Genomic DNA, 23,070 nt, shown 5'->3' on the forward strand with positions numbered 1-23,070 from the left:
TGGATGGACGCTGTGCGTGCCGTGTTCTGTTGGTTCGATCGGCGGCCGGACATGAATGCCTGCCGGTCGGGTTTTACACACACACACACACTTGCACACATGTTGACATTGGACAGCCTGCAAAAGTTTAAGTGATTAACGGTGACTGTGACCTGCACGCCCCTATAAGTACACGCACGGCCTCAAGCTGCTTCTCACAGGCACACATACATTTCGCACGGGCGCAAATCACTCACGCACCAGCCAAAGTTAGCTGCTTCTTCTCAACGTCAGTCCGGCGAAGCTCGCGAGGATGCGGCGGTGGTGCACGAACGCTCGGGAGGTGGTCGTCGGCGAGGGGGCCGTCACGGTGGTGCTCGCCCACGGCTACGGCGTGACCCAGGCGTCCTGGGACAAGATCCTCCCCTCCATCGCCCACGTTAACAAGGTGCTCCTGTTCGACTGGGACTTCATCAACTCCGTCGCCGGCGCCGACGACGGCGAGGAAGCGGAGGCGAGGTACACGTTCGGCAGGTTCGCGGACGACCTGATCGCGCTGATGGACGAGCGGGAGGTTCGTGGCGCGGTGTTCGTTGGGCACTCCATGTCCGCCATGGTCGGCTGCATCGCCGCAGCAAGGAGGCCGGACCTCTTCGCCCACCTCGTCCTCCTCTGCGCATCCCCAAGGTACGTACGTCCCGTCCCGGCCATGAACCATGACGAACTCTGCTCCACCGCCGGCGATGCATCATGCATGTCGCCGGCCGGCGTCTGTAAATTTCATTTTGTTTGTCAACTTGCCCCCCTCGATCAGCTAGCTAGCGCGTGCATGCACTGGTCGGTCGGTCGCGGTCGCCCTATGCCACCGGGAAATCCATCCATCGCCCTCGTCTCGATCATGTGAAGCCAAACGTCATAGTAGTATCTGGATGACTGGACCATATCCCCTGCCGGCCAATAACTACGCTCGATTGAGACCACCATACTGAAAATATCTAGTACTGCCGCCGCCACAATTGCACGTGCGCACACATATTTGGTTCTCATAAATAAAGTTGGTTGCAATGTTACTATAGTATCTGAATCGTATCCCGAATCTATATCCTGAACCGTAATGGAGGGATATAAATCCCTCTTATGCACGCGCATGCATAAGGAAAATAGATTTTCTACTCCAGCCGTTCCGATAACTAGAGATTTTTTTTTCAAAAATCAAGCTAAATAAACTTTAACCAAACCTTTAGAATAAAATATTAACAACTGTAATATTATGTAGATATAGTATGAAAATATATTTCATGATGTATTTGACGATATTGATTTTTCTATTGTATAGGTTAATAATTTATTTTATAAACATGATCAAACTTTACATAGTTTATCTTTTTTTAAATAAAATATAAGCCTTGTTCATTGGTAGGGAGGTAGTATAGACTACTCGAAAGTTTACATTTAACAAGCGTACATGGGCAACTAGGCATTATTATGGAATGACGAAATTCATGGAATTGTAGTTTGCCCCCACATGCACATTATTACACACGAGTTGAAAAATAAGATGCTAAGAATTCTACTATTGTAGTGTGTGTCCATATTTATTCGAACCTTTTACTTGTTGCATGATTTGTTTTATTTCTTAGTTTTGATTTAAAATACATCATTACTTTTGTTTTTCCGTGCAGTTAAACATTTTTAATTACGATGGTTGCACTTTTGATGTTATGCAACTACCATTTTATGATGTGAATTTGTGGTTTTTAGAAAGAAAAAAAATCTGAATTCAACCTTTTGTTCCTCGATTTTTCAATTGACCGGTAGATTTTGAAAAACCCGATGCCTCAATGAAGAAATTTTGGATTCAACTAGGTACATTGACTCAGAGGATGAAGGGTACGTTGGAGGATTCGAGGATGCATCAATCCATGCCATGTTAGGTGCCATGGAGTCCAACTTCCAAGCATGGGTAAAGGGTTTTGTCCCTAATGCAGCCGGCTCGGTAGCCGTGGAGGAGCACATCAAGCACAGCTTCCTGGCCATGGACCCCGTTGTGGCACTCGGGGTGGCTAGGATGATCTTCCTCGGCGATGAGAGAGAGGCCCTCGATGTCGTTCCCACATCGTGTACAATTGTCCAGGCGCGCCATGACTTCGCAGCACCACCAGTGGTGGCGGAGTACATGCAGGGGAGGATGGCATCTGCGGGCACGGGGGTAACCATGGAGATAGTCGAGTCTGCCGGGCACTTCCCACAGCTCGTCGCGTCTGCTCGTGTGGCTGACATTCTTGACGGCGTGCTGCTTCCCTTACATAACAAGGGTGCCTATGACGCCGTCGGGGCACCTGTGCATGTCGCATCGGATGTGGAGGTCGATGGTGGCGCCATTGATGTCATGACATAGAGTCTATATACAAGATGTACAAAGTAACGAAGTGAATGTGTGTTGTGTCTTTTTTGTTTTGCTTTTGACATGTGTTCGCTTGTGTTGGTGCATAGGACTCTTTGTATGCAATCTGTATGTCCCTGAGTGTTTGGAGCTTGACATTGTAATGAAAAGATCGTTTTTGGACATGGTGGCCGGATCTACAAAGTAGGAAAAAGCCTTTGGTTACCAGTCTCGGGTGGTGGCCCACGATTTATACATCGCCAGTGGTAGTAGTTACTAATCGCGTGGCCGCTCGGCACACAACTACCAAATTGCTTCCTTGCGCGCCAAATCGAAGAGGGCCTTCAAATCGCCCCTAAATCGCCCAATTTTTGAACCCTAGAACTGCTGCACCAAATCGTCCCCAAATTGCCGCCACCAAACCCTCGAACAGCGCCGCAGCAAGGGGATGGATCAGGTGTTCTGCTGCCGGTGCCTCAGCTCCTCCCGGCGCTGCCTCATCCCGTCCCGCCGTCGGCCTTTCCTTCAGCACATAGACCGGCCGCTTGGGTTCCCCACGACCATTGCAGTCAGTGGCGGCTTCCTCAGCAACTTGCTGGCTCGCTGGGCCGCAGGTACATGGCTGAGAATACTGAAGACTTCGATCTGCAAGCATGGTACATTTTCTCCTTTTTTTCTTCTTCAGGCAATGCTGCGTTTTTATCTACTACCATCTGTTACTAATGCCAGAAGCCTAGAAGAGTACTAATCATTCTGCTACTGATGTCTTATATGTATTTTTTCTACATATTATTACCGTTTAAACCGGTTACTCTTGCCTAGAAGAAGTAGTTTCTGGGCAGCAGTTTATCTAAGAGCCAGAAGAGTTCAGTCAAAAATAATAAACTTTGCATTCTTGATTATTTCCATGTTGTATATATCAAATAAACACTAGGAGGCTCAGAATAACTTCTACTTTGCAGCTTATGTTACAGCAGTCAAATGTTACTGTCTTTTCTAAAATTGTGGTACCATGCAGCTTACTGTCTTCTTATGAATTGATCTCTGTTGAAATTGAGTAGATTATAGTATGCATTGATCTCTGTTGAAATTATTTTCCGATGAATACAAGATTGTGCTTTGGTGAAAATTTTGAAACTACACTTCAATTCTTATCAACAATCCAATTACACTTAAATGCAATGTAGTCCAGATAACCATGCAGGAATTTCAACGAAAATTATGTAGTCAATGGTCCAACTACACTTAACTACAGTCCAGATAACCATGCAAACATAATTATACACCAAGGATACATGACACGCCAATATAATCCTCTATCTTCTCTTCAGATTCATCCACCCAAACACATCTCATATTCCTATTCAGCCTACCAACGCATCTTCCTCACCCACCATGTCAGAATCATCTCCATACACCAGTGATACTGATGAGCTTGCCCCATCCAAAATCATGGAAGTGTCAAATAGCCGCACCCACCTCACCGCTCTGCCCGACCTTCATCGGAGTGCCCGAGACGCGTTATTTGACACCCATGATTTTGGATGCATACCAGCCATGTCAAATAACCGTCATAATTAGTCATCGGAGTGCCCGACCTTACATGCTTCACCAGCCAACCACCCAAGTGTATGCATGCAAAGAGTAGCACTATGCCAACTACTACTTCCATGATTTCTCCGATGAAGGTCGGGCAGAGCGGTGAGGTGGGTGCGGCTGGTGCATCGGCGACGCCACAGCGAGATTTCTCCGACGACGAAACAGCGAGGTCTCCGGCGAGGTCAGGCCAGGATGCAAGGAGCATCAGCGGCGGTGCTGCGTGTGCAGGGCTGCAGGCGATGGGAATCTTGGAAGACGATGCTATCAAATCAAATCCCCCCGTGAGCGTGCTATTTTTTGTTGGCTTGGAACGTTGACCCACTGTTTGACGGTCATGATCAAACTCATCTTAGGGCTGCCGACCCGGGGGATCGGGCGATTTGATCCCCCGGGGATGCTCAGCACTATCCATTGTGAAAACAAGTTTACTACTCGCGTATTAGCAACAATCAGCGGGAAACATGTTTCAAAAAAAAACAATCAGCGGGAAACAAATCGGAAACATACTCTCTCACGGTCTAGATATAACAGGTAGGGTTAATTATTGGTTTGCCACTACAGCCCGCGCAACACTCAGTTTTGCCACTAGAGCAGAATGGTGCTCAGTTTTGCCACTAGTATGTGTGCAACGGCTCGTTCCGTGAGCCTGCCGTTTCATTCAAGTCAAACGTCCATGACTCGGCTGTTTCAGGTGGGACCAGGCGGAGACGCGTTTGAAAAGAGGACCGTTGCTGGCCGTTTCACGTGGGACCCACAAGGTTTGGCTTTGGGCAGATGAGAAGGGTGTTTGAAAAATGGTGAAAAATGAACAAACAAAAAAGGGTGCGGCTGGGACTCGAACCCAAGACCGCTTTGTTTGGTAGCATGAAGAATTGCTCTGGTAACCAGTGGGGCAGATGGAAAGATATTGAAAACCGAAAGGAAGAAATCTAACTATAGTTAGTTCTAGTTCGTGACTTGGTTTATGGTGTAAGGACGTATATGTTTGTTCTTTGTGTTTATGCACGCTGCTTAACCAAAAAAAGGGTGCGTCTTTGTTATTTGAAGCATTACGTGTTTGTGGTTTAGGTTGGAAAAATAATCAAACAAAAAAGGGTGCATCTTTATATTCTTGCGGGGAAAAATGGTGCATTTATCTGATTTCAAGCATTGCGTTTTTGTGATTTTTTGTTTCATACTATGGGTACCCTACTTATAATACATCAAAGTTCATACTTGGATCCATGTTTGTGATTTCATGATTCATACACCCTTGATATATTACATCGAAATCATAGAAAACTAAGATATATGAGATGCAAATATTGGTAGCCAGATCATCACGCAAAATAACTTAGATAAATTCGATACATAAGATGCTTAGTTCCACCATTACACGGAAATAACTTAGATAGATAGATAAGTTGAGTGACACACGACTTGACACGACTCAACACGGAACCACATAGAAAATGAAAACGTAAAGCTAAAAAAAAACTTGACGAGGTTGACGAGAACACATCTTGGCCGCACCACCTGCCGCAGCACTCGCGCCGCACCACCTTCTTCACCGGCGTCTTCACTTGTAGTACGGGAGGCGGTGCATAGGTTTCCCGGAGAAGAAGATGGCGTCGCAATCGGTGAAGACGTTGTAGGTGGTGAAGAAGATTGACTCGCAGCCGCACCGGAAGACCTCACCGAGGAGGGCGTACGCGTCAAATCGGTTGGCGAAGGTGACCGTGAGCAGCTTGAGGGCGACGCCTTCACGAGACTCGTTGACGTAGTACATGACGGGCGAGCCCGGTGGGAGGTGGGAGAAGCCCTCGTCGAGGAAGTCTCGAGTGAGCTCGACCTCGGTCCTCCACCTCGACTTTGCCCACACACGGAGCGTCTTCTCGACGAGGACGTCCGCCGGATAGAGTAGCTCCGTCCTGGTGCGCGGACGGCGGAAGGTCGGTCCCGTGTACTCGCATCTTCGGAGAGGCAGAGAGGCTCGCTTGGGTGCGTGGTGCTTTGGAGAGGGAGAGGAAGAGAGGCTCGCTCGGTTGGTGTGTGGGAGAGGAAGAGAGGCCCCTTATAAAGAGGTTGGCTCATAATTGGGTGGTTCCTAATGAATTAACGCGTGGCTAGCCGTCTTCCAAAAATAATTAAGCGTATTGACGATGGCAAAGCCGATGCCGCTGCATCGCTGCGAGAGCCGAGACGATGGCAACGCTGAGACGCTGCGTCGATGCATTAAAAGGCGTCGGTGAGTGAGGTACGTGGAAAGGGCCGTTGGCGTGGCGCCTGCATGGCGCATGCATGGCGCATGCATCGCAGGCCTAGACACGCGGGACGGCCCAACGGACATTTCAGTGTTCTTATAGCCCACCGTATGCGTGGAGAAAGGAACCAATGAGGTTGAAGAACGAGGGTGTCCATGGATCGGCCCCGAAACCTTCTAGAAGGCTAGATCGGACGGCTGGCGTTACCGCAGTGAACGGTCCACAATGCAAAACAGAGCAACCCACGGATCGGTCCGGTTTCCTTCTAGAAGAATAGGGTTAGCTGGTCAAAATTAGGCTTTGACCAAACTTGAAATGAGCATAAAAAATTCAAAAAAAATCGAAAAAATGGAAAACCTTCTCACATAGACTTCTTATGTCATATAGTACCGATTCTAGTTGATAAACATGGTCTACATGCTGTTCAACAAAAAAACCATGTGTCTAATGTGATATCTCAAACACCGGGGTACAAGTTCGAGGGTGAAGACAAGAGGTTTAGGGTTTGGAACATGAAAAGTTTCAAAAACCTCACCAAAGCTTCATTTTGGAGTGAATAACAAGGATCCATGCTTAGTTTTACAATTCCATGTTTAAAACTTGATAAAATGATGGTCAAAGTTAGGTTTGACTAAATTTGATATGAGCATAAAAAATTCAAAAAAAATCAAAAAAATGGAAATCCTTCTCACATAGTCTTGTTATGTCATATACTACCCATTCTAGTTGATAAACATGGTCTACATGTTGTTCAACAAAAAAACCATGTGTCTAATGTGATATCTCAAACAACTGGGGTACAAGTTCGAGGGTGAAGACAAGAGGTTTAGGGTTTGGAACATGAAAAGTTTCAAAAACCTCACCAAAGCTTCATTTTGGAGTGAATAACAAGGATCCATGCTTAGTTTTACAATTCCATGTTTAAAACTTGATAAAATGATGGTCAAAGTTAGGTTTGACTAAATTTGATATGAGCATAAAAAATTCAAAAAAAATCAAAAAAATGGAAATCCTTCTCACATAGTCTTCTTATGTCATATACTACCCATTCTAGTTGATAAACATGGTCTACATGTTGTTCAACAAAAAAACCATGTGTCTTAATGTGATATCTCAAACACTGGGGTACAAGTTCGAGGGTGAAGACAAGAGGTTTAGGGTTTGGAACATGAAAAGTTTCAAAAACCTCACCAAAGCTTCATTTTGGAGTGAATAACAAGGATCCATGCTTAGTTTTACAATTCCATGTTTAAAACTTGATAAAATGATGGTCAAAGTTAGGTTTGACTAAATTTGATATGAGCATAAAAAATTCAAAAAAAATCAAAAAAATGGAAATCCTTCTCACATAGTCTTCTTATGTCATATACTACCCATTCTAGTTGATAAACATGGTCTACATGTTGTTCAACAAAAAAACCATGTGTCTAATGTGATATCTCAAACACTCGGGGTACAAGTTCGAGGGTGAAGACAAGAGGTTTAGGGTTTGGAACATGAAAAGTTTCAAAAACCTCACCAAAGCTTCATTTTGGAGTGAATAACAAGGATCCATGCTTAGTTTTACAATTCCATGTTTAAAACTTGATAAAATGATGGTCAAAGTTAGGTTTGACTAAATTTGAGATGAGCATAAAAAATTCAAAAAAATCAAAAAAATGGAAATCCTTCTCACATAGTCTTCTTACATGGAATTGATGTGTTGTGAACTTATTTGGCCAATTTAGACAAGATCAAAAAAACTTGCTTAGAAATGAGGCCATTTACCCTACCTTTGGAGCTCTTTTTTAGCACATTTTGACATTAGTTTCTCAAAACATGTAATCTCATCATTCCAACATCATTCAAACATAGTTCAAACATGTACTCTAATAATTCCAACATCATTTTGGGAATGTATCTCGCCTCTTTTTGCTTGGCCACATTTCTATGCATAATTTTGGGAATACTTCGAATGATTATTCGAAGCATGTCACATTTTGGGAAATCATTGAAGAAAGCTTTAATCCATGTATTTGGCTGCAATTCCTCCACCCATGCCCAAGCTTCGTGACTGTCCACTTTCATTTTTTCCATATTTCTTTCCCAAGTTGGAATATTTGTAGACCTTGCAACTTCCCATAGATCATTCGTCGGGGAAACGTGTCTCACACGGTGCCTATGTTCTGAATCAGGGAAAACTTTCTTCACCGCATTGATGAGGCCCCGTAATATAGAGACAATGTTAATCGGAGAATATTCTTGTGAATATGGCAGGTCGATCGAAAAGTTAATTATGCCCAAGCCCAATATAGAGAATATTCTTTTCCCTTTTCTGGCTAGACACTACAGATCAAACTCAAGGACTTGTCTATATGTGTTCAGCTAGTGTGCCTTCTGTTCAGCTCGTGTGCTGATGCCATTGCGCTGCATCCTATAAATGGCATCCATCTACTGAACCAGAAATGCAAACAAAGATGGACAATGCCATGAGTTGGAGGAGGAGCACTGGCTCTACTGGTGCCTCTGGCTCCAGAGATGCCTCTCTGTCCAGAAGTGCTTCCATGGCTAGGGCGGACAAGCACTTGCTAGTTTATCGTAGGAGAACCTTGGAAGAGAGGGAAGCTGCTCGTCGCAAAGCGCAGGGAGGAGGAAGAAGCTGCCGCTAGGCTGAGGGAAGAGCAACAAGCAGCTCGTTACCCCGAAGCAGCTAGGTGAGTGCTTTAGGACTACACAGGTCATCCAACTTCCAACGGACAGCACCAAAACCTACTCCCAAACCGAGAAGGTACCATGTGTCACCAAATCTTGAAGAAAAGGTGAAGGCTGGAGTTATGTTGTGCTGGCTGAAGAAGGGCATGCAGAAGATGAAAGAGGCACTGAAGATTGGTAGAGGCAAGGACAAGGGCCAAGTTTATCATAGGAAAGGTTAAGGGTTAAAGCATGGCATGTAGTTTGTTGCTGTTTCAGTCATGTAGTTTGTCTGAATAAGAATGTAAGGCTGTCGCCGCCACTAGCCATTTCGTCGAGCAGGTGGAGGGCGTACTGGCGGAACGAGCGACTACGTCGCAAGACGGTGGGGTAGAGCAGGTGCTCCTGGGAGGCGGTGGCGGTGGAGAAGGTGTCCACGCGGGACGGCCGCGCGGCGGCGCAGGTGGTGGCGTCGCGGGTGGTGCCGGCAGGGGCGCGGATGGTGGTGGGTGCAGTGGATCGGTGTGTGGCTGTGTGGCGGGAGCAGGGGTAGTTCGGTCTTCACCTACACCTATTTGTCATTGCGCGGTCCTACCTGTAAGATCCGGCCCCACTTTCAGTAACGGCGAGAGACGGAAACGTTTGAAGCCTGGCCGTTTGGCCTCGATGGAGCAGCTGCGCCAGAAGCGGTGGCAAAACTGAGCACCATTCTGTTCTAGTGGCAAAACTGAGTCATGCGCGGACAGTAGTGGCAAACCAATAATTAACCCTAACAGGTAAGCACTTTTACGTATATAAAGCAACTACTAGGCTACGACGCGCCTACCGCACCACTATCGATCGGCGCGACTTCGTCCAATCCAACAATCGACATGGAGTCGTCAGTGTCCTCCTTGTCGTCGTGGGTGCTTCCGATGGATCTCCTGCTGGAGATCTCGGCGCGCTCCGACCCGGTCACCCTCGTGCGATCGGCCGCGACGTGCAAGGACCTCCGCCGCCACATCGCCGATCCGGCCTTCCACCGGCGCCTCCGCCTCCGCCTCCGCCATGCAGATCGGTTCGTGCCCAAGCTCCTCCGCGGCTTCTTCATCCAGAATCTTGACATGGAGGTTAACGAGCACCCGCGTTTCCTCGACACCCACCACCGCGAGTCCTCGGAGCCGTTCACCTCCTTCCTGTCAGAGTACGACACACTCTTCCACTTCTACCGCCCTGACCTGGCGGTCAGCCACGGCCACGTTGCCCTCCGCGCCGACTCCGAGATCTGTGGCATGTGCGTGTTCAACCCTATGACGGGCTACCTGCACATGTTCGGGCCGCCGCCCGCGATCAACGCCCCGTCGTACGCCCTGCTCACCGGCGACGGCCACGGACTGTACCGCCTACTCGCCGCGGAGCTAGCACCGGGCCGCCTTAAGACCCAGGTCTTCTCGCAGGCGTTCGACAAGTGGCTGGCCGTCGAGGAAACCATGGTCGCTCCCTGCCCTCAGGACGCCGCGCTCGTGCGCCGTCCTCTCGTGCTCCACGGCGACATCCACTGGCTCTGCAGGTCCAGCGAGTACCACTTCATCCTGAGCTTCTCCCCCACGCAGGCGGCGGTGTCCGTGACGAAGGTCGACGGTAGCTGCGGCGAGGAGCTCCTCGGGCGCATACCGGAGGAGCTTCTGCTGGTGTCGGACGGTCGCCATGGGAGGCAGCCGCGGCTGCTGGTCGCCGCCGGGCTGCAGATATCGCTCTGGACGTTGTCCGACTCCGACGACTCCGGTGAGGCCAGCTGGTCCATGCAGGTGCTGGTTGAACCGCAGAGGATCCGGCGCCCAGTGGAGTCGTGGAGCGAGAGGCTCGAGCTGCGGTGCTTCGGCGACAAGAGCGGCTTCGTGTTCGTGCGCATGGCTGGCGCGGAGGAACGCTTCCCGTCGTGGTACTTCGCGCTTGACCTGGCGACTAAGAGGGTTCGCAGTGTCTGCACGGGCGCACACCGGGACGTGATATGCTTCCCCTACGAGGTGGATCTCTCGTTTTGGCGACCACCTCGTCAACTGCAATCGTCCTAGATCATCATCATAGCGGTGAACCAGTACCTACCGTCGATCTGTGGCATGTATGTACTATGAAACATCTACTCCTTTTGGTCATAAATACTTGTCGCGGAGTTAAGTAAAATGTAGGCTACAAATTGTCTAGAGTTATTGAATCTGCCACAAATATTTAGGGCTAGAGGGAGTACCAATTTTCGTTACACAGATTTTTCATCATGGACACGAATCTTAGGGCTTCGTACTATCTCATTGCTTTCAGTTAACCCGAAGATCATCGTAAAGGGAACATGCGTAACAGAATTTGAATGTTGACATTTTTTCACAATTCAGAATGTAAATTTTAGGTTCCTGGTCTAAAATGCGTGAGATTTCTGTTAATGTTTTGCAATCTTGTTTATATCTTTACTTCCGCTTAAGAGAGTCATGAACAACAGACATTGAGCTGTATGAATTATTTTCTCTATTTATATTCAGAGGCCTTGATCAATACAGTACGAGGTATTTTTTATTACACTGTTTTCGACATGGTGGCATTGCAGAATTTATTTTGTTCTTGTGTAAATAGGAATATGCTATCGTGAAAAAATAAATAAATAATAAATGCTGAAAACAAGTCCCGTTCTGAATAACATTCTTATGAGACATGCCCATTTATACATTGCCTACATTAGGAACATTGTCTACATTTGGCCAGGCCTTCCATTAATCATCATTCCTAGGACTACTTATGCGTGCAAACGATAGATAACTAATAATCGCGATACATTGCCTTTTTTGAACACGAGAAGGCCCCGGCCACTTGATACATTGCCTACATTTGGCCCGTCCATTAATCATCATTCCTTGACTACTTGGGCACAATCAAATTAAGCATTAAACATTCGATACTGCCAGATCTGCATCAGCCTATATAAGCACCACCAAAGATTGAACATTCTACACCAAATCAGAACAGTCCGTCTATCCCCTCTACCTCCTCATGGCAGTCTACACGAAGAACATGGTTGCCTTGTGCCTGGGATCTCTCGTTCTCATGGCTACCCTTATCTCTTCCCAGGCTGGAGAAGGTGTCTATGGTACGCATGCACGCACTCCTCTCTCAGTTAGTATCATGATCAAATTAAATAATGAAGAGTTCCATCGAGACTACTTCGTTGTAAGAATATGTGATTTTTTTTTTGGATGCAGTTGGATGTTTCGAGCCCCACCAGAACTGCTTCCCGGACGACTGCCAGAAACATTGCGAGGAAGGTCTTGGAAAAGATGTGACGGGTACGTGCCAGCTGGACAAGATCCTAAACCCCTACAACCAGTTCGCATGTTGCTGCTATCGGAACTCACCCTAATGCACGACCCTACTGTCGGTTGGATGCATCCACCTATTCGTAGATCTAACTCATAATGGTCTTATTGTTATGGGAACATATTTCATAAGAATTTTTTGAGCTATTGCCATGAGTTGGGCGGTGTTGTCATGGATTATGATATTGTACCATGCTTTTTTTAGTTTGATCAGAGTATATTCTCATTTGCATAGCAACATCATAGTCAATTGCATCTATTGATGCAGAGGCCGGAGCAATGCTCCCATATCAAAAAAAAAAATCATAGTCAATTATGCGGAACTGAACTGATAAATGTCTCTGAATATAAATAGCGGAGAAATACCCTAAAAAAATATAGGGAAAAAATCATCATTCAGCTGACAATTAGCAAGCTCATAGAGTAATTAAGAGAATATCGTGATCTAAATAAGACAGAAATAAGTTGGTACATGCTACTCAAAGGATGGCCTTAACTAGTCGAGACCGGCACAATTTGCTTCTCCGTCGGGCAAGATGTTGACATCGGCTTGGTATTATCGTCCCGTTGCTCTTTTCCGCACGTATAACCAAAGTCCCAGATAGCTGCAACCCAAACACACGCGGCCGTCACATGTATTCGGCGATCCCATCGCCTGCGGAAGAACATACGAGGCAAGAAAATCATCAAGTTCCAGGGGAAACAAAAGAAGAGCCACGCATAGCCGCATAGGTGTGTGTAACATCTGGATATACATTATATAGGTACCATGCGCGGTCGTCGGGTCTAACATCAACGTGTAGAGAAAGTAGCTCCTGTAGCCGATTGTTCTGCCTTCGAGTATACCAAAAGGGGTGCCTGTACTTGGAATTCCCCGTCACCTTCCTCAGCAGATCGTACAGCTCCTCTTTCTTCTGGTCGAGTTGCATCAGGACACGCGATGCATCATCCTGACGTCATAAAACATGAACAATACTATCAAACAACATATCCTGATCAGGTATATATTTCTGCGTTGGTCGATGTACTTCAAGAGTTCAAGTTAGGGTTTATACGTACATCCATATGTTTGTATCTGTTTGGTACACCAGAGGAGGAGGAGGAGCCGAACATGCGAGAGGAAGAGACAGTCGCCGGCAAGCCGCCGGGGATGAGCCGCGGGAAAAGCTCCGCCGCCTGCGTTCGCTGGAGCGTGCGGCCGCCGAGCGTCCTCGCCGCGTTCTGCAGAGCTGCCGCCATCGCTCTGGATTCGTCCCTTGCTATGTTTTTACGTACGTGCTTAAATCGATCTGCAAAGGAAGATGTAGTATGGGCAGGTTTGTTGATTTCCGTCAGAGTTTATATAACTTGAAGGCATCCGAACTTTGGACACAGACTCCATGGAATTAATCGAGCCCAATTCTTATTTCTCTCTATCACGCACCTGGTCGTGAGGCCCACATCCATCGATCCACCAGGTGGGTGCCCCCCGCACGGGTGTGGGCCTAGCCCAGGTAGGTTTATTTCCTTTTTTTTCGTTTTTCGTTTTTCTTTTATTTTTAAGATTTGAATAATATAAAAATTATAAAATATTCAAATTTTAAAATTGTTTAAAAAAAGTTTGAGTTCGAAAATTCTTTAAACTTGAAAAATATTCAAATTTGAAAAATGTTCAATCTTGAAAATTCTTCCCCGTGCACGCATGTGTTTCCCCGCAGCCGCATGCTACGCACCCACCGATTGTCGCTGTTCGCCCCGCCGCCCAGCCGAAGTATCGTTGGATCAACCTAGCTACCACGCCTCCACCGAATCACGCGTCCCCGTTATCGCCTCGCCTCACTGCTGTGTGGATGTTGCCGCGCTGTCTCCCGCGCTTCTCCGCCGGCTACCTCGGCGTCCGTCCGTGGAGCTCACCATCAACCGCATGTGGTGGTGGATCCGCACCTTCGACACACTGGAGCTCGCGCGTACAACTACAACATGTTGTCATTAGGCTTGCCTCGCTCGGCGATGAACTTCCTGGAGGCCCGAATCTTCGCAGAGGCCAAGCTATCAGACTGTCGAAGTGTTAGGTGTTGGAGTTGCAATGTCGAACTATCGAAGTTCTATCTATCGTTCATGTCCAAGTTGAAGTTCTATCTATGGTTCAATGTCGAATTGGCCGGCCTATCTATGGTGGAGTCGGTTTTATGCGTGTCGAACCGTTGAAATGAATTAGACGTCTTTAAACCATAGTTTATGTCGTTGAATTTGAAGTTTAAAATGTTGAAGATGAATAAATTTTTAGTGCAGATGATCTAATCTAGATCACCTAGTCTCCAACAGCTAGGTGATCTATTTTACATCACCTGGAAAGCCACAAAGTGATCAGGTAATGTAAAGCGCCCATTTTGATGATGTAAAACTTTTACGTACATCAATTGTTTTGGGTGCTCTATTTTGCATCATCTATTAGAGATGCTCTTATATCTTGCAACCATATAGTGTGGTACACTGGTACTACAATACAGAATAGGGCGCATCAAGGTGCATGCGACACGTACTGCAAGAATTCATTGTCGCCGAGAAGGCGGGCCATGGTGTCCGGGGCAAGGCAAACCTCGACGTCGACGCTGCCATCCCCGGCCTGGCCCGGCAATGCCGACAGCATGCCGTCAATTTTGCTATCGCACCCGCTCCTAGCAGCAACCGCCTTGCCCCAGCCGAAGTCAGTGCCCTCGTACATCGGAAACCGCGGCGAGCTGACCATTATGAGCGCGGTGCCGTCGGGGTTGCCCCGCGGGAAGCACTGATGGCGTGTATTTCACACGTTCGTTGGGCAACCCCAAGAGGAAGGTATGATGCGCACAGCAGCAAGTTTTCCCTCAGAAAGAAACCAAGGTTTATCGAACCAGGAGGAGCCAAGAAGCACGTTGAAGGTTGATGGCGGCGGGATGTAGTGCGGCACAACACCGGAGATTCCGGCGCCAACGTGGAACCCGCACAACACAACCAAAGTACTTTGCCCCAACGAAACGGTGATGTTGTCAATCTCACCGGCTTGCTCGTAACAAAGGATTAACCGTATTGTGTGGAAGATGATTGTTTGCAGAGAAAACGAGTAAAACAAGTATTGCGGCAGATTTGTATTTCAGTATTAAAGAATGGACCGGGGTCCACAGTTCACTAGAGGTGTCTCTCCCATAAGATAAAAGCATGTTGGGTGAACAAATTACCGTCGGGCAATTGAAAAATAGAGAGGGCATAACAATGCACATACATGACATGATAAGTATAGTGAGATTTAATTGGGCATTACGACAAAGTACATAGACCGCCATCCAACTGCATCTATGCCTAAAAAGTCCACCTTCAGGTTATCATCCGAACCCCCTCCAGTATTAAGTTGCTAACAACAGACAATTGCATTAAGTATGGTGCGTAATGTAATCAAAAACTACATCCTCGGACATAGCGCCAATGTTTTATCCCTAGTGGCAACAGCACAACACAACCTTAGGGGTTTCGTCACTCCCCGGTGTCAATGCGGGCATGAACCCACTATCGAGCATAAATACTCCCTCTTGGAGTTAAAAGTAAAAACTTGGCCGAGCCTCTACTAGAAACGGAGAGCATGCAAGATCATAAACAACACATATGTAATAACTTGATAATTAACATGACATGGTATTCTCTATCCATCGGATCCCGACAAACACAACATAGAGTATTACAGATAGATGATCTTGATCATGTTAGGCAGCTCACAAGATCCAACAATGAAGCACAATGAGGAGAAGACAACCATCTAGCAACTGCTATGGACCCATAGTCCAGGGGTGAACTACTCACTCATCACTCCGGAGGCGACCATGGCGGTGTAGAGTCCTCCGGGAGATGAATCCCCTCTCCGGCAGGGTGCCGGAGGAGATCTCCAGAATCCCCCAGATGGGATCGGCGGCGGCGGCGTCTCAGTAAGGTTTTCCGTATCGTGGTTTTTCGCATCGGGGGTTTCCCGACGGAGGCTTTAAGTAGGCGGAAGGGGCGAGTCGGGGGCCGGACGAGGGGCCACACCATAGGGCGGCGCGGGCCCCCCGGGCCGCGCCGCCACGTGGTGTCGCCACCTCGTGGCCCCACTTCGAATGTTCTCCGGTCTTCTAAAGCTCCGTGGAAAAATAGGCCCCTGGGTCTTCGTTTCGTCCAATTCCGAGAATATTTCGTTACTAGGATTTCTGAAACCAAAAACAGCGAGAAAACATGAACCGGCACTTCGGCATCTTGTTAATAGGTTAGTTCCGGAAAATGCACGAATATGACATAAAGTGTGCATAAAACATGTAGGTATCATCAATAATATGGCATAGAACATAAGAAATTATCGATACGTCGGAGACGTATCAAGCATCCCCAAGCTTAGTTCTGCTTCGTCCCGAGCAGGTAAAACAATAACAAAGATAATTTCTGAAGTGATATACCATCATAACCTTGATCATACTATTTGTAAACATATGTAGTGAATGCAGCGATCAAAACAATGGTAATGACATGAGTAAACAAGTGAATCATAAAGCAAAGACTTTTCATGAATAGTACTTCAAGACAAGTATTAATAAGTCTTGCATAAGAGTTAACTCATAAAGCAATAAATCAAATTAATGCATTGAAGCAACACAAAGGAAGATTAAGTTTCAGCGGTTGCTTTCAACTTGTAACATGTATATCTCATGGATAGTTGTCAACATAGAGTAATATAACAAGTACAATATGCAAGTATGTAAGAATCAATGCACAGTTCACACAAGTGCTTGTTTCTTGAGGTGGAGAGAGATAGGTGAACTGACTCAACATAAAAGTAAAAGATAGGTCCTTCAAAGAGGAAAGCATCGATTGCTATATTTGTGCTAGAGCTTTTATTTTGAAAACATGAAACAATTTTGTCAACGGTAGTAATAAAGCATATGAGTTATGTACATTATATCTTACAAGTTGCAAGTCTCATGCATAGTATACTAATAGTGCCCGCACCTTGTCCTAATTAACTTGGACTACCGGATCTTTGCAATGCACATGTTTTGACCAAGTGTCACAATGGGGTACCTCCATGTCGCCCGTACAAAGGTCTAAGGAGAAAGCTCGCATTTTGGATTTCTCGCTTTTGATTATTCTCAACTTAGACATCCATACCGGGACAACATGGACAACGAGATAATGGACTCCTCTTTAATGCATAAGCATGTGGCAACAATTATTATTCTCATATGAGATTGAGGATATATGTCCAAACTGAAACTTCCACCATGAATCATGGCTTTAGTTAGCGGCCCAAAGTTCTTCTCTAACAACATGCATGCTCCAACCATGAAGGTGGTAGATCTCTCTTGCTTCAGACAAGACGGACATGCATAGCAACTCACATGATATCCAACAAAGAATAGTTGATGGCGTCCCCAAAAACATGGTTATCGCTCAACAAGCAACTTAATAAGAGATAAAGTGCATAAGTACATATTCAATACCACAATAGTTTTTAAGCTATTTGTCCCATGAGCTATATATTGCAAAGGTGAATGATGGAATTTTAAAGGTAGCACTCAAGCAATTTACTTTGGAATGGCGGATAAATACCATGTAGTAGGTAGGTATGGTGGACACAAATGGCATAGTGGTTGGCTCAAGTATTTTGGATGCATGAGAAGTATTCCCTCTCGATACAAGGTTTAGGCTAGCAAGGTTATTTGAAACAAACACAAGGATGAACGGTACAGCAAAACTCACATAAAAGACATATGGTAAACATTATAAGACTCCATACCGTCTTCCTTGTTGTTCAAAACTCAATACTAGATGTTATCTAGACTCTAGAGAAACCAAATATGCAAACCAAATTAGCAAGCTCTAAGTATTTCTTCATTAATGGGTGCAAAGTATATGATGCAAGAGCTTAAACATGAGCACAACAATTGCCAAGTATCAAATTATCCAAGACATTTTAGAGTTACTACATGTAGCATTTTCCAATTCCAACCATATAACAATTTAACGAAGATGAAACTTCGCCATGAATACTATGAGTAGAGCCTAAGGACATATTTGTCCATATGCTACAGCGGAGCGTGTCTCTCTCCCATAAAGTGAATGCTAGGATCCATTTTATTCAAACAAAACAAAAAACAAAAACAAACCGACGCTCCAAGCAAAGTGCATAAGATGTGACGGAATAAAAATATAGTTTCGAGGGAGGAACCCGATAATTTGTCGATGAAGAAGGGGATGCCTTGGGCATCCCCAAGCTTAGACGCTTGAGTCTTCTTATAATATGCAGGGGTGAACCACCGGGGCATCCCCAAGCTTAGAGCTTTCACTCTCCTTGATCATATTGCATCATACTCCTCTCTTGATCCTTGAAAACTTCCTCCACACCAAACTCGAAACAACTCATTAGAGGGTTAGTGCATAATAAAAATTCACATGTTCAGAGGTGACACAATCATTCTTAACACTTCTGGACATTGCATAAAGCTACTGGACATTAGTGGATCAAAGAAATTCATCCAACATAGCAAAAGAGGCAATGCGAAATAAAAGACAGAATCTGTCAAAACAGAACAGTCCGTAAAGATGGATTTTATTAGGCCACCATACTTGCTCAAACGAAAATGCTCAAATTGAATGAAAGTTGCGTACATATCTGAGGATCATGCTCGTAAATTGGCGTAATTTTCTGAGCTACCTACAGGGAGATAGACCCAGATTCGTGACAGCAAAGAATTCTGAAACTGCGCAGTAATCCAAATCTAGTATTTACTTTTCTATCAAAGACTTTACTTGGCACAACAAAACATAAAACTAAGATAAGGAGAGGTTGCTACAGTAGTAAACAACTTCCAAGACACAAATATAAAATAAAAATACTGTAGTAAAAACATGGGTTGTCTCCCATAAGCGCTTTTCTTTAACGCCTTTCAGCTAGGCGCAGAAAGTGTTTCTCAAGTAACATCGAGAGATGAAGCATTGATATCATAAGCTCCCCCATTTGTGGTGGTACTAGGGGCTTTGTCAATTTTAGGCCTATAATAATATTTCTTTGGTTTAGGCATTTTAGAGACATACATAAACTTTTGCTCCTTTCCCACATAAGCTTTCTCTCTAAACTGTAAAGATGAAAGGGTTGAACCCAAGGTTCCCATAGCTTTTTCAAGTTCGCCAATCCTATTAATTTGATTATCATGGTCAACACAAGTTCCTAGGACACTAATTCTTTCATCAATTCCTCCTAAGGATTTATCAAGTTCATCGGTTTTATCAAGTAATATCTCCAACTTAGTTTCAACACTCGGAAAATTTTTCTCTATGGTTTCCAATTTTTTCATAACATCCTCAAGGGAGGTTTCAATTTTAGTTTCATTAACAGGTAGTGTTCCAAATAAACTCTCAATAATGCAGCTAGCTTCTAAAGCGGAAGCGCCTAGGAAGTTACCTCCCGCGAGACAATCAAGAACATATCTATTCCAGCTAGAGATACCAACATAAAAATTCCTGAGTAGGATAGTGGTGGAGTGTTTCTTAGTGCACCTATTATGGGCATCACTAATTCTATACCAAGCATCTTTTAAACATTCCCCCCCTTGTTTCTTAAATGAACGAACTTCAACTTCGGGATTACTCATTTTAGCGGTAGTAAATAAAGCAAACTAGATAAAGTAAATGCAAGTAAACTAATTTTTTTGTGTTTTTAATATAGCAAACAAGATAGCAAATAAAGTAAAGCTAGCAACTAATTTTTTTTGTGTTTTGATATAAGTGCAGCAAAAAAAGTACTAAATAAAATAAAGCAAGACAAAAACAAAGTAAAGAGATTGAGAAGTGGAGACTCCCCTTGCAGCGTGTCTTGATCTCCCCGGCAACGGCGCCGTAAAAAGAGCTTGATGGCGTGTATTTCACACGTTCGTTGGGCAACCCCAAGAGGAAGGTATGATGCGCACAGCAGCAAGTTTTCCCTCGAAAGAAACCAAGGTTTATCGAACCAGGAGGAGCCAAGAAGCACGTTGAAGGTTGATGGCGGCGGGATGTAGTGCGGCGCAACACCGGAGATTCCGGCGCCAACGTGGAACCTGCACAACACAACCAAAGTACTTTGCCCCAACGAAACAGTGAGGTTGTCAATCTCACCGGCTTGCTGTAACAAAGGATTAACCGTATTGTGTGGAAGATGATTGTTTGCAGAGAAAACGAGTAAAACAAGTATTGCAGCAGATTTGTATTTCAGTATTAAAGAATGGACCGGGGTCCACAGTTCACTAGAGGTGTCTCTCCCATAAGATAAAAGCATGTTGGGTGAACAAATTACAGTCGGGCAATTGACAAATAGAGAGGGCATAACAATGCACATACATGACATGATAAGTATAGTGAGATTTAATTGGGCATTACGACAAAGTACATAGACCGCCATCCAACCGCATCTATGCCTAAAAAGTCCACCTTCAGAGTTATCATCCGAACCCCCTCCAGTATTAAGTTGCTAACAACGGACAATTGCATTAAGTATGGTGCGTAATGTAATCAACAACTACATCCTCGGACATAGCGCCAATGTTTTATCCCTAGTGGCAACAAGCACAACACAACCTTAGGGGTTTCGTCACTCCCCGGTGTCAATGCGGGCATGAACCCACTATCGAGCATAAATACTCCCTCTTGGAGTTAAAAGTAAAAACTTGGCCAGAGCCTCTACTAGAAACGGAGAGCATGCAAGATCATAAACAACACATATGTAATAACTTGATAATTAACATGACATGGTATTCTCTATCCATCGGATCCCGACAAACACAACATAGAGTATTACGGATAGATGATCTTGATCATGTTAGGCAGCTCACAAGATCCAACAATGAAGCACAATGAGGAGAAGACAACCATCTAGCTACTGCTATGGACCCATAGTCCAGGGGTGAACTACTCACTCATCACTCCGGAGGCGACCATGGCGGTGTAGAGTCCTCCGGGAGATGAATCCCCTCTCCGGCAGGGTGCCGGAGGAGATCTCCGAATCCCCGAGATGGGATCGGCGGCGGCGGCGTCTCGGTAAGGTTTTCCGTATCGTGGTTTTTCGCATCGGGGGTTTCGCGACGGAGGCTTTAAGTAGGCGGAAGGGCGAGTCGGAGGCCGGACGAGGGGGCCACACCATAGGGCGGCGCGGGCCCCCCCGGGCTGCGCCGCCACGTGGTGTTGCCACCTCGTGGCCCCACTTCGAATGTTCTCCGGTCTTCGGAAGCTCCGTGGAAAAATAGGCCCCCGGGTCTTCGTTTCGTCCAATTCCGAGAATATTTCGTTACTAGGATTTCCGAAACCAAAAACAGCGAGAAAACGGAAGCGGCACTTCGGCATCTTGTTAATAGGTTAGTTCCAGAAAATGCACGAATATGACATAAAGTGTGCATAAAACATGTAGGTATCATCAATAATATGGCATAGAACATAAGAAATTATCGATACGTCGGAGACGTATCAAGCACCATGGCGCGGCGTCCCAGTCCGCCGCAGCCTGCCTGATGGCGCCGTCGTCGTGCACCACCACGGTCGCGAGCATCTTGGCAGCCGCCCAGTGGAGGTCATTGGCGACCAGCTCGGCCACCGTCGCCGTGGTGGCCACGATCTGGATGGCGTTGCCGAAGTAGACCGGGGAGATCGTCGGGCGCAGACGGTGCCGGCAGTTCACCGCCATGCGGAACGTGGTCGTCGCGTCGGCAGCCAACTGCAGCCGCGCTCGCGTCACGGCTTGCCAGATATGCGCGCATATCGACTGGAAGGAGGAGATCTCTCCATTCACCATGGAGTCCTCGTTGGTTTTTCCGTAACTGTTGGCGGCGGCTTTCAGGTCGCGGATCGCGGCAGCGCTGAAGTGGACGACTCGCTCACGCAGCAGTGGCGCCGCATGTAACGTCCCTGCGGGACCATCGCGTCCGGAGAAGCGGAGGACGGCCATCGAGCCGCCGAAGAAGTTGCGGCCGAAGTCCGGTGGCTGGACTGGTTCGCCGCGGCACAGCCCGGCCCATGTGTTGAAGAAGTGCCAAAACGAGGTTCCGTCCACGACGGCGTGGTTGACGACGACGGCGACAAAGATAGCGCCATCCCCGAGCACCGTGGCTTGGAATGACGCGAGCGGGCGGTGGTGTCCTTCGTAGCTCACGGCGCCGGCCATCGGAAAGAGATCCTTGGTTAGCATGGTCGGCACGCCGGCGTCCGGCATGAGGAAGTCGGCGAGCGACAGAGTTGGTGCCACCGCGTGGTAGAACTCGACGGCAGCGTCATCGTCATCGCACCGGATGACGATGCTGCCATCAGGGAGCGTGACTAGCCGTCCCGCAAGCGGCGGGAAGACCCCAAGCGCGCGGGAGAGCGACGACACCAGCGACGACAGGATACCGGGCATCGGCATGCCGGTAGGCTGGAAGAAGAGCCCCTTCTGAATGTAGCTGCACGACAGCATGAGCATGTCGGAGAAGGATAGCTTGAGGTCTCCGATCGGCGAGGCGCGCTCGGGCCGAACGGTCTGCTTTGACACGACGGTGATGATGGACGCCGGCACGCTCGCGGGAACCGGCGCGGCCGGGACGTCGGCGGAGATCGGCGGAGCCATGTTATCTGGATATGCTGCTGTGTTCTCGGCGTTCCTCGGTCTCTCCATATTTGTGATGATAACAAGTCGTTATTCCATCCAGGCCACAAAGGAGAGAAATTGGTCCTGGAAGTGGATGTGTAACACGACAAGGTCTTGAAGAGTGTCCCCATGATGGGCCATGCAATTGAAACCGGTGGCCAGCAATCAACCGCTGGTCTCTGTCTTTCATCACTCAGTGCTTTGATTAATTTGATACACATCACGATCCATTCA

The 23,070-nt window shown here is 46.6% G+C and overlaps 2 protein-coding genes across 2 annotated transcripts; one reads left to right on the plus strand and one right to left on the minus strand.

Moving 5' to 3' along the window:
* The first annotated feature begins 211 nt into the window (after positions 1-211).
* Positions 212-2,551, plus strand: LOC124649239 (probable esterase KAI2). The gene is made up of 2 exons (XM_047188890.1): positions 212-666; positions 1,846-2,551. Exons 1-2 carry the CDS (start codon positions 293-295, stop codon positions 2,375-2,377), a joined length of 906 nt encoding a protein of 301 aa, XP_047044846.1. The 5' UTR covers positions 212-292; the 3' UTR covers positions 2,378-2,551.
* Positions 2,552-14,566: 12,015 nt separating this feature from the next.
* Positions 14,567-22,857, minus strand: LOC124650167 (uncharacterized acetyltransferase At3g50280-like). The gene is made up of 2 exons (XM_047189721.1): positions 21,695-22,857; positions 14,567-14,992 (listed from the first exon to the last, which is right to left on the minus strand). Exons 1-2 carry the CDS (start codon positions 22,813-22,815, stop codon positions 14,716-14,718), a joined length of 1,398 nt encoding a protein of 465 aa, XP_047045677.1. The 5' UTR covers positions 22,816-22,857; the 3' UTR covers positions 14,567-14,715.
* Between the last annotated feature and the right edge of the window lie 213 nt (positions 22,858-23,070).

This window comes from Lolium rigidum, chromosome 4 (assembly GCF_022539505.1).
Source record: "Lolium rigidum isolate FL_2022 chromosome 4, APGP_CSIRO_Lrig_0.1, whole genome shotgun sequence".
NCBI lineage: Eukaryota > Viridiplantae > Streptophyta > Magnoliopsida > Poales > Poaceae > Lolium > Lolium rigidum.

Bases quoted from the DNA above. Each gene is read 5' to 3' on its own strand.
- LOC124649239 (XM_047188890.1), top strand. From the start codon at position 293: ATGCGGCGGTGGTGCACGAACGCTCGGGAGGTGGTCGTCGGCGAGGGG. The intron at 667-1,845 runs GTACGTACGTCC...GGATTCAACTAG, and splicing joins CTCCTCTGCGCATCCCCAAG to GTACATTGACTCAGAGGATG.
- LOC124650167 (XM_047189721.1), bottom strand. From the start codon at position 22,815: ATGGCTCCGCCGATCTCCGCCGACGTCCCGGCCGCGCCGGTTCCCGCG. The intron at 14,993-21,694 runs ATGGTGCTTGAT...CGTGTGAAATAC, and splicing joins GCGGACTGGGACGCCGCGCC to ACGCCATCAGTGCTTCCCGC.